The 16,058-nt window shown below is 33.9% G+C and overlaps 7 protein-coding genes across 7 annotated transcripts; 2 read left to right on the forward strand and 5 right to left on the reverse strand.

Annotated features, from left to right (window-relative positions):
- Positions 1–325: 325 nt before the first annotated feature.
- Positions 326–1,229, reverse strand: BX664DRAFT_372529 (uncharacterized protein; the record flags this gene model as incomplete). The annotated part of the gene is made up of 1 exon (XM_051548673.1): positions 326–1,229. The coding sequence occupies exon 1, from the start codon at positions 1,193–1,195 to the stop codon at positions 326–328; it is 870 nt and encodes a 289-aa protein (XP_051402134.1). The 5' UTR covers positions 1,196–1,229.
- A 1,213-nt stretch (positions 1,230–2,442) lies between these two features.
- Positions 2,443–3,279, reverse strand: BX664DRAFT_313707 (uncharacterized protein; the record flags this gene model as incomplete). The annotated part of the gene is made up of 1 exon (XM_051542631.1): positions 2,443–3,279. One exon carries the CDS (start codon positions 3,277–3,279, stop codon positions 2,443–2,445), a length of 837 nt encoding a protein of 278 aa, XP_051402135.1.
- Positions 3,280–4,836: 1,557 nt separating this feature from the next.
- On the reverse strand, positions 4,837–6,036 carry BX664DRAFT_372531 (uncharacterized protein; the record flags this gene model as incomplete). Its single annotated transcript, XM_051548674.1, has 2 exons — positions 4,837–4,902; positions 5,290–6,036. 2 exons carry the CDS (start codon positions 6,034–6,036, stop codon positions 4,837–4,839), a joined length of 813 nt encoding a protein of 270 aa, XP_051402136.1.
- Positions 6,037–6,538: 502 nt separating this feature from the next.
- On the forward strand, positions 6,539–7,266 carry BX664DRAFT_330322 (uncharacterized protein). The gene is made up of 2 exons (XM_051544955.1): positions 6,539–6,880; positions 6,967–7,266. The coding sequence occupies exons 1-2, from the start codon at positions 6,577–6,579 to the stop codon at positions 7,224–7,226; spliced, it is 564 nt and encodes a 187-aa protein (XP_051402137.1). The 5' UTR covers positions 6,539–6,576; the 3' UTR covers positions 7,227–7,266.
- BX664DRAFT_330325 (heme oxygenase-domain-containing protein) lies at positions 7,267–9,111 on the reverse strand. The gene is made up of 6 exons (XM_051544956.1): positions 8,898–9,111; positions 8,805–8,821; positions 8,651–8,737; positions 8,392–8,590; positions 8,259–8,330; positions 7,267–8,174 (listed from the first exon to the last, which is right to left on the reverse strand). Exons 1-6 carry the CDS (start codon positions 9,071–9,073, stop codon positions 7,361–7,363), a joined length of 1,365 nt encoding a protein of 454 aa, XP_051402138.1. The 5' UTR covers positions 9,074–9,111; the 3' UTR covers positions 7,267–7,360.
- A 449-nt stretch (positions 9,112–9,560) lies between these two features.
- Positions 9,561–12,564, reverse strand: BX664DRAFT_278808 (uncharacterized protein). The gene is made up of 8 exons (XM_051541421.1): positions 12,501–12,564; positions 12,102–12,386; positions 11,836–12,030; positions 11,464–11,763; positions 11,075–11,383; positions 10,385–10,996; positions 10,077–10,262; positions 9,561–9,985 (listed from the first exon to the last, which is right to left on the reverse strand). The coding sequence occupies exons 1-8, from the start codon at positions 12,528–12,530 to the stop codon at positions 9,665–9,667; spliced, it is 2,238 nt and encodes a 745-aa protein (XP_051402139.1). The 5' UTR covers positions 12,531–12,564; the 3' UTR covers positions 9,561–9,664.
- Positions 12,565–15,513: 2,949 nt separating this feature from the next.
- BX664DRAFT_330332 (uncharacterized protein) lies at positions 15,514–16,020 on the forward strand. The gene is made up of 2 exons (XM_051544957.1): positions 15,514–15,823; positions 15,900–16,020. Exon 1 carries the CDS (start codon positions 15,530–15,532, stop codon positions 15,770–15,772), a length of 243 nt encoding a protein of 80 aa, XP_051402140.1. The 5' UTR covers positions 15,514–15,529; the 3' UTR covers positions 15,773–15,823; positions 15,900–16,020.
- Positions 16,021–16,058: the final 38 nt, after the last annotated feature.

Below are 16,058 nucleotides of genomic sequence, written 5' to 3' on the forward strand. Positions count from 1 at the left end.
CGATATATTTTTTTTTTTTAAAAAAAATGTATTGTGCTTTATTTTGAGACAAAAATAAAAGATTTTTTATTTAGATGAAGTGAGAGAAAAAGCTAATACAATAATAAAAAAAAGCCTCCAACATCTGTAGAGCGGATGTTACGCAAACCAGGATGCTGTTTTTATCGTAATAATTTGTGGCAGTGAATAAAATGGTTTGCAGATGATAAAAAAAATGATTCAAGTCGTACGAAGGAAGAGGTTCGCGTGTAAGGGAATAAAAAAAAAGTTAGTTTCCAATTCAAAAAAAAAATCATTCAATGACAATGAATTATGAAATTATATCTTATAAATAATAATGTTTATTATCAGAAATGGGAACATTCTTTTTGATGCAGTTTCTAATGTTTTCCACCGTCTGTTTATCTTCGTATACCGTCTTAAGAATACGGCCATATCTTTTTGAAAATAATGACCATAAGAAACACCCCATTCGCCCTTGCAAGTAAATTGCATCCTCAAGAGATGATTCGAAATGTATTAATTCGTTTGTACAATGATCTTTGACAGTATTGATCTGGTCTTCGATGGACGCACCAGCGAGTAACGGGTTGGTATGATCCAACATATAGGCTGATGCACAATCTTTCGGGTATGTGAGCAAGTCATTATCCACACGCGTACCATATGAAGCCTCCAACATCTTTTTGTTATTCATGTCGGCAATGATTTGGTTCGAATCAAGACTGATGATATAAAACGGTGGCATGCAAGTATCGATGATACGATCCATCCTATCATTTGATTTGTTTCCTTTGGTGGAATCGATATAGGACACAAAGCATTTGATCATGTTAGTATAATTTTCTTCATAGTTCGACACTGATTTAAAATCAGCAAATAATTTGATGATAGCTGAAACAAAAGCACTGGGTTCGTTGACAACGGATGTTTTCAGGTAGTTGTATAACACAATGAATTCCTGTTCATCAAATGAATCATCCACTATAATCATCATGATAGCCAACTTTGAAGCGAACAAGAAATGGTCTTCTGTTTTTATGAACGGGCATGCATACAATGTCCATTCTGCATAGTCATATGCTGTTTCATAAGTGGTTATGTCTCGAAAAGTATCCAGGAACCACTCTGTAGCATCATTGAGTATTTTTCTTTTATCCATTCGAAAAATAAACGAGAGAAAAAATGATGTCATTTATTTTTGGAGAACATCCCTCTTTTTATTGCTGATGACCCTCCGAAATATGAATAATATTCATATTTTAGTACTCATAAACTGACGAGGTCTCCCAAACAGGGAAAGCCAAACAGGTAGTAATCAATCAAGACAGATGAAGGGCAGAAGATTTTTTTTTCGGATACACACAAGGACAACAGTGACACATGACACACAAACACAAACACAAACACAAGTGTGCATCTGATTTAATTTCAGCTTTTTTTTTTTCAATATCGTACTACCGATGTATGAGTGTAGAAAGATATTTAAAATAAGAAAACCCTTTATAGTTTTGTTATTTGAATGAAGAAAAACTAAAAAGATCTACATTTGAGTAGACATGGACTTTTTGGACTTTGGCGAAGTTGGGAGTTGGAACAAAAAAAGAAAGAAAAAAAAAAGCATGTCAAATTGTTGTCAGAGGAGGGGCTTAAAAAAATCACCCTTTTTTGCTTTTTCTAATTTTTTTCCTTTCTTCCTCCACTTTTTTTTTTCCACATTGGGTGCCGTCTTTGTTTTTGCGATCTTGTCATGGTAGATTTTATTGGATTTGGAGTGTTTTGAAAAAGGGATTTACAAAATACAAGGGGAAACCCTTTCATTTTGAATGTAGGATTTATTACAGGTAAATGACAAAAATATTTATATACCTTTTTCTAGTGTTGCTTGGCCTGGATATATTTTATTGGTAATACGAACGAAAGACTGAAGGAACTTTTTTTTGTCTAGGAATGGGCACTTGTTGTTAGGGTTTTTCGGTGATGGACAAACGCTTTTGGTTGGTGCTATAATATAATAGATACTGTAGAATGGATTGCAATAATAGTTTTATTAGTTAGTATGCGATTTTTTTTTTTTTGAAATAAAATTTATATTGTCTTTACGATACCTAAAAATATACTTCCATGGCTTTTGTTTTTTTTTATGATAATCATTATTGGATGAGGGATGACTTTACTTTTAGTTTACTTTATCAATTGGAAGGTGATTGGACGTTACTATCATGAATACATCTAAGATAAACCTCACTTTGTCAAACAGGTTTAGTTGTTGTTGATTCTTTTTTTTTTTTTTAATAGAAAAAAAACATCACCATGTATTGTGTTATATTTTGAGACAAAAATCCAGGAGATTTTTATTTAGACGAGGAGAAAAATCTAGTACAATAAAAAGAAACTCCATCGTCCATAGATATTGCATAAACTGGCATGCATCATGACAGCTTACAAATAATGATTCTTTTTATCAGAAATGGTGATGCTCTTTTTAATGGATTTTCTGATGTTTTCCACTGTCTGATTATCTTCGTATACCGTCTTAAGAATACAACCATATCTCTTTGTAAATAATGACCATACGAAACACCCCATTCGACCTTGCAAGTAAATAGCATCCTCGAGAGTTGGTTCGAGATTCAACAATTGGGCTGTACAATGACTCTTAACGGCATTCAATTGATCACCTATTGATACACCTGCGTATACCGGGTTGGCATGATCCAACATGTAACCTGACATAGTATCCTTGGGATATGTAAGTAAATCGTTGTCGATCCGCGTTGCATATGCACCATCCAGCAGTTTTTCATTATTCATGTCGGCGAGGATATGATTCGAATCAAGGCTGATGATATAAAATGGTAGCATTGCAGAATCAGTGATACGATCCATCTTATCATTTGATTTCATTCCTACGGTGCATTCGAAGAATGCCACAATGGTTTTGACCGTATTATTGTAATTTTCTTCATAGATGGATACCGCTTTATAATCGTCAAAGTATTTGATGATAGCTGAAATAAAAGGACTGGCTTCGTTGGCAACGGATGTTTTCAAGTAGTTGAGCAGCATAACGTATTCATGCTCTTTGAATGAATCATCCCCGATAGCCACTAAAATGATTAGCTTTGCAGCGAACAAAAGATGTTCTTCTGTTTTTATGAAAGGGACTGCATAGAGCGTCCATTCTGCATAACCATACGCTGTTTCATAAGTGGTCAAGCCTGGAAAAGTGGCCAAGAACCATTCTGCAGCTTCATGAAGTATTTTTCTTTTATCCATTCGTAAGGTTGATAGATAGTGAATTAAAGTAAAAAATGAAATAGAAAATAAAAATAATTAAAAAAACCAAAGGGCAGTATTTTTGAAGACACCTTCCTCGTTCATTTTTTTCTTCTTTTTTTTTTTTCTGTATATTCACCGTCATTGGTATCGGAATACAATAATAAGTATCATTAAATCCTATTTTACACGAGTCAATTTTAGGACTATTCATCGTCAGCATTAATCAGTACGTCTTCAAGCCAATCATCAAGGAAATGAAGAGGCAGGGGTATTGAAACAATGGTTTATCTGGACATGTCTGTACAAAATCAATTGAATAAAATCAAAGACTAGCACCTTATTAACGTCCATCATTTACTTGTGCATACTCTTACTATACAATTCTATCCAGTCATTCCTTCATCCATCAAAAAAAAAAAAAAAAAAAAAAAAAAAAAAAAAAAAAACTTCTTGAAGCAGTGATAATCCTTTCTTCTATTTTTTGAATGCCTTATTATTGGAAAACTGTTGCTATGACTACATGGGGTGTAAATCATAGTTTGTCACGTATTTCCTTTTTTAAAAAAAATGATTGTGGATTCACCATTCGAAGAAATCTTTTCCTAAATAAGTTTAGTTTCTTTTTTCTGAACTCATTGAAGCATCGACGTGATTGACTTTTTGGGTTTTTCTGCAATGAAATGAATTACGGGAAATACTAACGGAAAACCGAACTTCCTTTTGCTACATTACAAATCTAGTATAATTTTATTTCATCCATCCAAGTATGCTCTATACTACGTCACTATACTACAACAATAATGATAGTATAGTAAGACAATACAAAACAATAATAACAGACAACTGTACTACAGGCGATAACGTTCATGGGCGCGACTGTGAAGAAAGGAGGTCGTCTTGGCTTGATTGTATGAGTTGCCATCTACAGAGAAAAATCAATAAAGTGGTAATCGATCAATATTATTTCTTTTCTTTTTTCCTGTATACATCTTACCTTAGCTACACCATTGAAAGCTTGTATCACCGTTATTGTATAGACCATAGCCATGCAACCAACAGATAAAATCAATAGAATGAGTAGTAATCCATCCCTATTATTTCTTCTTTATACATATATTACCTTGGTTACCTCATGCAGCGGCTATCAGCTATAAGAAACAAAACCAAAGGGATAACCAAAAAACAAAACGTATAGTGTAAGCGTGACTGAACTTGTCGACCTTTTGTTGAAGATAACGGAGAAACACAAGAAGGTGAGCAACATTCTAAGACCAGAGGAGAGAGGATAATAAGCACAATACCAAGTGGGAAGAGACAGATAAAGGAGAGAGAGAAAGACCACTTACATAGAAAAGAGATTTGACAAAAACATCACCACAATAAGAGCCAGACAGGAGAAATAGAAAAAAAAAAAAAGAGAGTCTAACCAGAATACGAGCCGTTGTCCTTGTTGTTTCAAGATGTTCTTGATTTCTACCACTTCTTCCTTCAGTAATTGCACTAGTTCTCTATAGTTACTTCACTTCTAATCAGTAATGGTATCCAAAGTTTTCTTCATCCAACAATTGACTTGATAATGTTGGTAGGGATATGAGGAGGAACACATTGATGAGCTTGGACCTGATGTTAAAAAAAAAAAAAAAAAAAAAAAAAAGCGAATTAAACAAGAAAGAAAGGCAAAAGAAACAGAAATTTGTATGCTTTCTCTTTTTTGTGCTGAGACTGACTTTGAACCGACTTTAACTATGTATCTTCCCTGGTTCCTGGAAGCCTGAAATTCATTTTCCAACAGTAATTATGTCGTATTTGAGACAAAAAGCAAAGCTCTTTTTTTTTTATTTAGATGAAGAGAAAAAGCGAATGCAATAAAAGAAGACTTTAACTTTTGTTGGACGAACTAGAATACATCACCATACCTTATAAATAATGGTTTTTTTTATCAGAAATGTTGACACACTTTTGGATGGAATTGCTTATGTTTTCCACAGTCTGATTATCTTCATATACAGTCTTAAGAATACGGCCATATCTCTTTGTAAACAGTTGCCATATGAAACAACCCATTCGACCTTGCAAATAAATAGCATCCTCGAGAGTTGGTTCGACACGCGACAATTGGGTTGTACAATGATCCTCGATGGCATTGACTTGATCGCCTATGGATACACCTGCATACACCGGGTTGGTATGATCCAACATGTAGTCTGACATAGTATCCTTGGGATACGAAAGTAGATCATTGTCTATCCGTATTCCATATGAGCTATCAAGCATTTTTTTGTTATTCATGTCGGCAAGGATATGATTCGAATCAAGGCTGATGATATAAAATGGTGGCATGCCAGTATCGATAATACGATCCATCTCGTCATTTGATTTCTTTCCGACGGTGGAATCGAAGAAAGCTACAATGACTTTGATCATATTATGGTAATTTTCCTCATAGATGGATACCGCTTTAAAATCATCGAATAATTTGATGATAGCTGAAATAAAAGGACTGGAATCGTTGACAACGGATGTTTTCAGGTAATCCATCAACACAACATATTCGTGTTCTCTGAATGAATCATCCCCTATAATCACCAAGATAATTAACTTTGCAGCGAACAGGAAATGTTCTTCTGTTTTTATGAAAGGGACTGCATAGAGTGTCCATTCTGCATAACCATACGCTGTTTCATAAGTGGTCAAGTCTTGAAAAGTAGCCAAGAACCACTTTGTAGCTTCATGAAGTATTTTTCTTTTATCCATTCGTAAATTTGATAGGTAATGAAAAAAAAAAAAAAAAAAAGAGATGAACCAGGATGCAATTTGATTTCGGAGGACGCCTACCATTTTTATTCCTGTTGATCCCAGACGAAATAAGAATATTTTAGTGCCGTAGTACAATATGAATTTAAGAGATCTCCATGCGATGCTACAGCAGAGTACAAACATTGTGTCAAATTTCTTGCTATGAGATAAGCTAAACAAGGAAAAGGCTTGATGCATGCTTAGGCCACTTTTTAACAGTAAGCCAATGGCGAAAAAGTGGCTTCGGCGCATATAAAGTTGAAGTGCGGCAGACAGTGGTACGGATTTTTTCAAATGGCTTTTTCTCACTAAGGAGCAAACTAACCAACGCAATGCCAATTTTACAGCAATTCTACAGCGAAATTTTGGCTATGAATTCTTAGAAAAAAAAAAGCAGAATCTGATTCCGCTTTTTTTTTTTTCTAAGGTGCCTTCCTCCTAACTTTTTCTCCTTTTTTTTTTTTTTTTTTCTACACTTGTATATATATATTCTTCATCATGACAAAAGAACCTCTCATACGACGTATACCTAATGCCAGCAATAAAACCAATATTCGCGAGCCATCATCTTCCGATGCATTTATAGAACAAAAAGCAACTGGGTTATTTGAACAAGCCAAGTTACGAGAACAGCAATTAAAACAACAATCCGTCAGTACAGCACAATATATATGGCAAGCCATCTTTTTATCTATACCATTTGGACTATTATTAGCTGCATTTGATGTCACGGTCAAGGTTCAATTTGATGAACCATGGGATTATTATGGATTAGGTTTACGTGCTATCAAAGCAGCTCCAGGTAAAGAAAAAAAAACATAATCTTAATTTTTTATAAAACATAGATCACTCATACCTTTTTTTTTTCTTAAATATATACATGGAAAGCCTTATGTCCCGTCATTTATTTGACCAATAGACATAAAGCGAAAAAATGGACTCAAGTATTGATGACTCTGGGATCTATCACGGTGGGGGCCTTTTTATTGTATACGTTACAACATTCTCCATCTTTGGGACAAATGCTTCGAGCACCTGGTTTGGCCACTATTTGGGTATACTTTATTGTACAATTGGATTTGATCCCTGCTGTCTTTTCCCTTGCCATTGTGGCTGCCTATTGGCATTTTGGTTTACATAGAAAATGATTGCATTTTTTTTTCTTTTGCATATAATAAAAAAGTTACATATAATAAACAACGGTCCTTTTTTTTTCTTTATTGAAATATATATATAAATAAATAAAAAACAACTATAACTACATAAAAAGACAAGATTCACCCTATTTTTCCTTCAAATAATAACGTTTGTATACATGTAAACCCACGGAGATGGCAGTGATGGCAAGTGTGGTACCCATGATCCAACAAGTGATGTTTGAATCGGCAGGTGTAGGACGACGACGTTGTTGTCTTCGTTGTCGATGTTTCTCACTGGGTGAAGATCCATCGGTATAAGTGGTAGTAGTAGTTGTAGTGTAAGTGGTAGTGATTGTATTTCCATCTTGATCCTTTTCTACAGTTGTTTTGGTAAAAGAAGATTTGTTGTCCATAGGAGGTAATTGGTTAGATTCAGACAAGTGTTGAATTTCATCAAAGACAGCAATATTCAACTCAAAAGAACGCACAGCTTCAGATACAATCATATCACGAGTAGTAGCATTGACATGAGCCCCATTCAAACGTTGACGGTAAAAGTCTTTGAATTCAGCTTGATTTCCTAATTGTTCAAAATGATAGAAAGCCAATCCATCTTTGGTATCCCAGGCAACATCGGTTGGTTTCAGACCCAATATCGCGGTCTTGAGACGCTTGGCTAGAATTTGTCCTCCACTAAGATCACCAAGATAGCGAGAGTAACTGTGAGCAATCAATAAAGCAGGTTCTTTAGCACAGGCTTGTTCCATCGCATCCACATATGACTTCACAGCTGGGGTCACGTTCTTGGTATCCGTGACTTGTTTGATTGCACCTTCCTTGCCATAAAAGAACTCCAAATCTTGTAATAATGCTTGCTCTCGGTTTAATTCGGTTGGGAAATGAATAAGTTTAACTGCTGGATGATCCTTGTGTTGTTGCAATAAAGCTTCCATTTTTCTATATTAAAAAAAGAAAAAAGGAATGATCATAATATGAATATGAATATGATAAAATTATAGATACATTGTACACGGGACTTACTGGTAAACAAAGTAAAGAGACAAGATATATCGTCCATATTCTTCTCGAGTAATATCACCTTTCAAGAATCGTCTACAAATGAAAAAAAAAATCAATAAAAAGAAAAACTCTTTCCATTTTTTTTTTTTTTTACCTAGTGAAAACACTGGTTTCTGCAGCACGATGAACCACTTTGGTGCCTTCACGCATTTTTTGAGCCAATTGGGGATCTTCCAAAATTTCCTCTTGTATATCAGATTTCTTTTCATTAAAGAGAGAGTCTAATTGGGACACAGTAAGGAATTGATTCAAGATTTTAACCAAAGCGATGCCTTCTTCACAGGATGGAAGTTCTACAAGGAAAAAAAAAAGAACACTTAGTAATTTGCAGAGAATACCTTTTTTCTTTTTACCATTCATATTCAAAGTAGGATGTTCTTTAGGAATAGTGGCTAAAAGAGTTGAGATTTCTTCTTTTGATTTATTCGAGAAAGGACAACCTACATATACAAAAAAAAAAATATGGAATAAGGATCAAAAACCGACGTTTATTTTTTATTATCGTACCTTTTTGGAAAGCAGGACTAAATATATATAAAAAGAGAGAAAAGAAAGTTAGTTAAAGTTAGTCATTCTTGTATAATAAAAAGATTCATTTACCATTTTGAAAGTTCACCAAAAGATACAGCAAGAGAATCGACTTCATCAATCTTGGCATAAGGACAACCTGTAGCAAAAGCAGGGCACTTGTGTTTTAAACCATCGATATCAACATCTTCAAGTCCAGGATGAGGTAAAGTAGTGTATTGAGGATTAACAGGAAGTTCTTGACTCATTATTGTTTTGGTGTTAGAAAAAAAAAAAAAATAGAAGAAAAAGAAAGAAAAGAAAAAGAAGAATGAGACGACTTTTTTTTTTCTGTTGTTCTCCCTCCTTTTTTTTCTATTCAATCCGCGCACTTTTCTCGCATCCCCTATTTGTCCAATCAAGGCACTGCTGCCTACATATCTCATTATCTCCCACAAGGTAACACAATTTCATCCTAGGTCACCCATGCGAAGACTAAATATCCCAAAAAGGCATTTTTATTGATTTCAATTTGAATAACGTCATTTTCTAATATTCTGTTGAATGAATTGATGTTTTTGTATTTTTTAACATTTATTACTGGATAGGACCAAAAATAAAAGTTGATCTATTTGCCATCATACCATGTACTGTATGGAAAATCAAATTCATGTATGCATCGTGCACTATGATACAGGGGACACCTACAGTCAAGTGGAATAAAAAAAAAGATCAAATGAATTTTTATTTTGAGATGTAAAAAATATATAATAATAGTAATAATAATAATAAATAAATCAATCAACTAAACTAGATTGCTTCTTGTCAACCAATATTGATGATATTTCCTTTTGTTGTATTTAAAGAGGGAATTGAGCTTGAACAGATCGCTTGATACGAAGCATTTCTTTGAAGGTATCCTCATTACCATGTTGGACTTCAAAATCATGCCATGTTTGCCAAAAGTCAGGGAAAGCCTTGGGATCAAAGAATTGAGAAGCAAAACCATAGATTGCTCTTGCACGATCGATTTCACCTAGTTTACGTTCTAAATCAGCATATTTCAAACAAATTACACGTACATCCTTGTCAGGTAATGCTTCAATGGCCTTTTCATAGATTTCACGTGCTGACACAATACCAAAGGATGCTGTAGCTTTTGCAACATAAAATTGGAACATCTAAAGGAAAATTCCAAAAATAAATAAATAAATTTCAATGATGAAGCTTTTCTTTTTTTTTTTTTTTCCTTTTTCTTTATTGGATTCTTACCTCTAATCGATCCTTATCATCCACTGCTGTAGTTGCTCTATCATAAATTCGCATTGCATGTCGAGCTAATCCATAATCTTCTTCTAACTTTCCATACATCAAATAGATGGGTTTAGCATACTTGGGAGGACATTTATCAATAGCTTGTTCAAAAAGATCTCTAGCACGTTCCAATTTGGTACCACCCTAAAATAGTATATGTATATAAAAAAAAAAAATGAAAGAAAAGAACAACTGTCAGCAATATATCTTTATGAAAAAAATAAAATAAAATATAACCACCATATCACTCCTTCTACATTACTTACATAACGATCCATAAATCGAGGTAAATAGATATTCCACAATTCAAACGCAATAGGCCATCCAAACAATTCAATACCACGTTCATATACCTTGAATGCTTCTTCAAAGTATTGGTGTTCTTCCAAAAAGGTAGCGTAGTTCACAACAACTTGAGGATTAGCGATCCGTAATTCCATGACCTTGTTGTAGACTTCTTTGGTAGATTCCACCGAACCAACACTTTCTTCCAAATCAATATAGAAACTCCAGAGCTGCAGACTTTTGAAAACACGTTGTTGTACAGGTAAAGATTCATCGTGGAAGTTGACCAAGTTGGGATTCTTGTTACCACTAGAGATACTTCGAGGTATAGAAGTTGCATGCGCCATCACCTGAAGAGCCCTATCAAATTCATCATGTCGTGTTTCCATTTCTGCATATTCACACCATATTTCTGCCAAATCATTGACAGTACGATAATTCACCTTGACTGCTTTTTCGTATATAGCACGTGCCGCATCCAGGTCACCATTGTCTTCGTAAAATTTAGCAAACTGTGACCATAAGGATTGTAACTTGCCGTGTGATTTCTTGGGATTGATTGTTTGTAATGCTTGTGTATATGTTTCCACCACCTAAATAAAAAGAGAGAAGACAAAAATGTTATTTCCTTTTTTTTTCCATTCCACATTCTTTTTTATTATTATTATTACTTTATCTTTGTGATCACCCCATAAGGAAACTCGCTTTTCCCATTCCATGACATTATTTGGATTTTGTCGTAAAAGTACTTCATTAACCAAGAAAGCTCGTCGATCCATTAAACGTTCAAAACGAGCCAGTCGTAAATCCAAGTCTAAATCATCCTCCAGGCTTTTTTCTCCAGATTCTTCACGTTCGGCCGCCAATTCCATTTTGGTTGTAATCATTTCTTCTTCGAATTCAGCATATGCATCAAAAATAGCAGTAAAGTCGCGTACTGTCGACACTGTGGTAATGCCTTCTTCAAAAATATCACGGGCCTAGCAAAAAAAAAAAAAAAAAAAAAAAAATAGAAAAATAAGTAAAGGAAGAATAAAAAAAAAATTCCAATGTCTCCTACTTTTTCTAATTGACCCATTTTGATCCAATACATGGCTAATCGACAATATAATATTCCCACTTGATCTGTAAATCTTTTGATCCCACTTCTAATGATTGCTTCAACATTGATAGAATGAATATGATCACAATGATCTACTACAAGATCACACAAGTCTTGCCATAATTGATAATTTGATTTACCACGGATAGATTTGAAGTCATGATCGTTGACAACTTGTACTAATTTGATGGCTGCTTCGTCATAATGGTCAATTTTTATCAGTTGATCGATGTAATGTTCTACATGTTGAGGCTCCAACTAATCACAAAAAAAAAAAAAGAATTGTTAGACTATATATCTTTCATGATCTTCGTGTTATTATTATTTTACTTTGAGATATCGTCGAAGGACACGAATGGCAGTTTCAGGACCAGCTGCTTGAGAGAATTCTAAATAAACATCCCAAATGCGAGTATGTTGAGTTACAGGTAAGGCACGTAAGGCTCGATCAAAGGTACGTCTTGTTTGAGTGATGATGGGTTGAGTTGTCAAAAACTGTAAATAATCTAACCATATCCGAGGCATCTATATAAAAAGAAGAAGAAGAAGAAAAAAAGTTAATGGTACTTTCTCATATATTATCATTTTGAACTTACTTTGTTCAAAAGAACAAGAGCTTTTTCATAATATTGATTCATTTCTATATATCGATATTGACAAGATATAGGATGCACACCTTGTAGTCGATTACGTCGCATGTCTAAATATTGTTTCCATAATTTATAAGACCCGGGTAATTCCTTCAAGGCACGATCATACAATTGGCAAACATCTTCAAAGCTGGAAGCACCTTGTTGTTTATGGTCGATATATCGTAACCATGTTCGAAGAGAAAAAGGATAACGTGCTAGTTCCTCTTCGTACGGTCGATCGTATTCATTCTATAGTATAATCCAATCATAATACAAAGTGAATTATAATTTTAAAAAAAGACAAGACATATTTTTTTCTTTAGTACCAAAAAGGAGCATGGGGTTCTATTTTCTAATACTTACAATATTATTAGTTGAATTCTCTTGTTTCATTACAAAAAGGGCGACGTGAAAGTAATTTGAATGGAAAAAAAAAAAAAAAAAAAGGAAAAGAAAAAAGAAACCCGACAGTACCCAAAAAACAAGTTCAAGTGACTGACAAGATATCTTGAGACCGGAGTATCAATGTTTTTCCTTTTTCAGCACATCCCCTGTCAAGAAAATTGGGTTGATTTTCTGGTTTGCTGTGATGGCTCAAGACAGTGATCATCCATCATCGATTCAACCATTCAACCCATTCAACCCATTCAACCCATTCAACCCATTCAATCGTTCAATTATTCAATTATTCTACCCATTCATAAATAATATAGTGTATCACATTGATAACAAAAGATATATATATATTAAAATAATATTTTATTGATAATACATGTAGTAATAGTAAACACAAAAAGCTATTTTCAATTTGATCTAAAATATGGCAGTGTTAGGGATTTTTTTTGTTAGAGGGTGGATGATTGATTTGTAAATAAAAGAAAAAATGATATCAAGGTGATGATATTGATGATGATTGTTCGTATACTGAGCACCAGTTCTTTTATATAAAAAGAACAAAAGTAAAAAAAAAAAAATAAATGTAATCCAAAAAGGTAATAGATTTCTTGATGATTTTGATCACAGTTAACGATGATCAATCAAATAACTTGAATAATATGTTTGATGATTGCTTGTTAATAATAAAATAAAGATAAAACTTAGGATGATTTGTTCCTGAAGAGTGGCCAATGTAATTTAGTTTTTTAAAAAACTTTTTTTATTGAATAAAATATAAAAAAAATTTGACGATTCAAAAAAGAAAACTAAGATATGATGGTTATTTATAATAAAATAAAAGAATAAAAAATAAAAATAAAAAAAAAACCATTGTGTTTGAAAGATGTCAAACATTGAACTTTTGTTCAAATGTTCGACAATTGCCAGACACAAGGTGAAAGATCAAATGTTTGAAAAAGAGTTGAATAATAAAAATTTTCATTGGTCAGGTGTTTTTCTATATCCAACAGCAGTAAAGTGTCTACGTGTTGCATGGATCATGAATGCAAAATACCACAGCATACGGATGTTTTTTGGTTCCTTTCAATACATTCAAGCAATATCATATCAACTTGAAGTGTCATTGCCCACCACCGTAATCGGCCTTGTTTGTTGTCCTTGGATTCTGCTAACCATTGAAGAGAAGCATGATCAGTAAAAACATATGTGAACGAGTACTGAAGATTTTGATCATAAATTCATCGTCACATCGGCTACCGTTGTCAAACTCACTGTCGGCAACGAAATAGTCGTCATGGTCACCTAGAAAGACAAAAAAAAAAAATATCAGTCAAATAAACATTTCCTGTTGTACAATATACATACAAAAGAGTGATTCTACAATCAATTTCTTTATTACCTTTGAGCTGATGCATTTATCCGTTGTCGCTTCGCCAACATTTTGACTGTGGATCGTTCCTATAACAACCTTAGTTGACTCCACTCCGACTCTTAATGTGATAGATGCTCTCAGAACCGCCTGTGATCGTGTTGCTTTTTTTTTTTGACGACAGAAAGAAGTTGTCGAAAACCGTCATCGAACACCACTACTTTTCCACCAAAAGTTATATCTTCCAATGCAGCATCAGTTGTATCCATATTATCCCACAATAACCGATCTAAACAACAGTATAGTTAGTCTATTGAAGTGAATGACATGGCAATCATATCTATTACCTGGAGCAGAGAGGTAGTCCTTAGCAATCCTTGCGAGAGTTGGGAATGTCGATGCCTTCTTCTTCCAATAATTGTAGATGTCACGATCATCTAAAAATGTTTTCGCATGAAGTTGCCAAATAGTTGGTGATTTCGGTTCCTTCCTACAATACTTGATACAAATAACGACTTCATCCCAGTTGATGAGTTTGCTGATTCTTAGCAGGTGAGCAATGAGGACCGTATGTTGTAATTAGACACAAGCCAATGGGATTTTGAATCTACTATGTGCTGTACGTCCACCAGGAAATTCTTGTTCTTGCAAATCGGTTCATGTAGTAGACACACCATGAGCGGGATAAGTACCAACGATATAACGATGGAGACCATCTTTTTGTGGGCCGAGGGATGACCTGTAGATCTGTAATAAATGTGGCAAACTACCAAATTCAGCTAACCGTTGATAACAGATAAACTTGCTCCAGAATCAAAGGTAAAGGAAAAGCATCTTTCACCGTGTTGTTATTTAGCTTCCTATAGTCGATAACCATACGTAGATCACAACCTAACCCGTTGTTTTGTTGATAGTTAATCTTGCATAAGGTACGAAATAAAGTTCCTTGTCACCTTCGAATTTGAATACATTCTTGAATGAATTGCAATCTTCTTCCAACTCAATCCATGTCACTGTTGATACCACTTGCTTATCATATAGGTAATACAAGGTCCAATCACTGGTGTGAACCACAGAAGGTAACATATCTAATGCATACAAATACTCAGGGATCCTTGTTTTCGTTCCGTATATCGTTGGTTTCAGCTTCTTCCACATCCGTATAGACAATCCTTGACAATGCATCCGGCACAACTTGTTCCCTGCCAGATTTATATTGGATACCAGAGTCATATAATTCGACTTCATTGATTCACCTTGTTAGTCGAGCCTCCTAGCTGTTGTAATTTGATGAATCGACGGATAACACGATGTGGTCACCAGAAATTGACTAAGCTCTTGTACAATCACGAACTCATCGGCAGAAGGCAAATGATCTTCGTTTATTTGAAAGATATAAAACGTAACAATAATAAAGATAAAAGTATAAATTAGATAACAGTTAAGATAAAAGGAAAAAGGGAAAGAAATAAAAACAAAACAAAATAATTCAAGGGCATGGTAGGAAACACCGCCCCGCCAGTCCAAAAAGGAAATTCCATAGACATAGTTAAAAAAAAAAAAAAAAAAAAAAGTCGCGTCTTTTTTACTCTTTTTTTTTATCACTTTTTTTTTTTTTTTTACTACAATGATTATTGTTACCAGAGAACAGGCTGTTTGTATGTTCTTTTGTGAAGAATACACTGAATCAAACGTTATCAAATGCTCCAAGAAGATTGATGACAGGGAAGATATTGAAATCTGTTACGCAGAAGACCCTACAGAACCAATACTACTTCACCAATTATGTATCAACGGGAATCCATTCAAGTTCAAAACTTATATCAGCAAGTATGAATTGGAGTCACTTCCAGTGGATGATATGGAATAAAACAATAAAAAATTGTATAAAAAAATAATAATAATATGGCAAAATGGATTCGTAAGTAAGAAAGAACATTTCTTAATTTCATAATCCAAGTGTACTAACATATATATATATATATATTATTTGATAGTAGCTCTACGTTAGTCATATACTATATTCAACTGGGATCAGATATATTTTATGTTTATAGTTTAGCATAATATAATTGCATGTATATATAAATAAAACAAATATTTGTAGATAAGAAATAACACTTCTATTCAAAAGTCATTTATAGTGATTAGCAAGT

Source organism: Halteromyces radiatus, assembly GCF_025201355.1.
Source record: "Halteromyces radiatus strain CBS 162.75 chromosome Unknown BX664scaffold_3, whole genome shotgun sequence".
NCBI lineage: Eukaryota > Fungi > Mucoromycota > Mucoromycetes > Mucorales > Cunninghamellaceae > Halteromyces > Halteromyces radiatus.

Bases quoted from the DNA above. Each gene is read 5' to 3' on its own strand.
- BX664DRAFT_330322 (XM_051544955.1), top strand. From the start codon at position 6,577: ATGACAAAAGAACCTCTCATACGACGTATACCTAATGCCAGCAATAAA. The intron at 6,881-6,966 runs GTAAAGAAAAAA...ATACATGGAAAG, and splicing joins TGCTATCAAAGCAGCTCCAG to CCTTATGTCCCGTCATTTAT.
- BX664DRAFT_330325 (XM_051544956.1), bottom strand. From the start codon at position 9,073: ATGAGTCAAGAACTTCCTGTTAATCCTCAATACACTACTTTACCTCAT. The intron at 8,331-8,391 runs GTAAAAAAAAAA...TTTCATTTGTAG, and splicing joins GAAACCAGTGTTTTCACTAG to ACGATTCTTGAAAGGTGATA. The intron at 8,175-8,258 runs GTAAGTCCCGTG...TTTTTAATATAG, and splicing joins TCTCTTTACTTTGTTTACCA to AAAAATGGAAGCTTTATTGC.
- BX664DRAFT_278808 (XM_051541421.1), bottom strand. From the start codon at position 12,530: ATGAAACAAGAGAATTCAACTAATAATATT. The intron at 11,764-11,835 runs GTAAAATAATAA...TTTTGTGATTAG, and splicing joins TCCTTCGACGATATCTCAAA to TTGGAGCCTCAACATGTAGA. The intron at 9,986-10,076 runs GTAAGAATCCAA...ATTTTCCTTTAG, and splicing joins ATGATAAGGATCGATTAGAG to ATGTTCCAATTTTATGTTGC.
- BX664DRAFT_330332 (XM_051544957.1), top strand. From the start codon at position 15,530: ATGATTATTGTTACCAGAGAACAGGCTGTTTGTATGTTCTTTTGTGAA.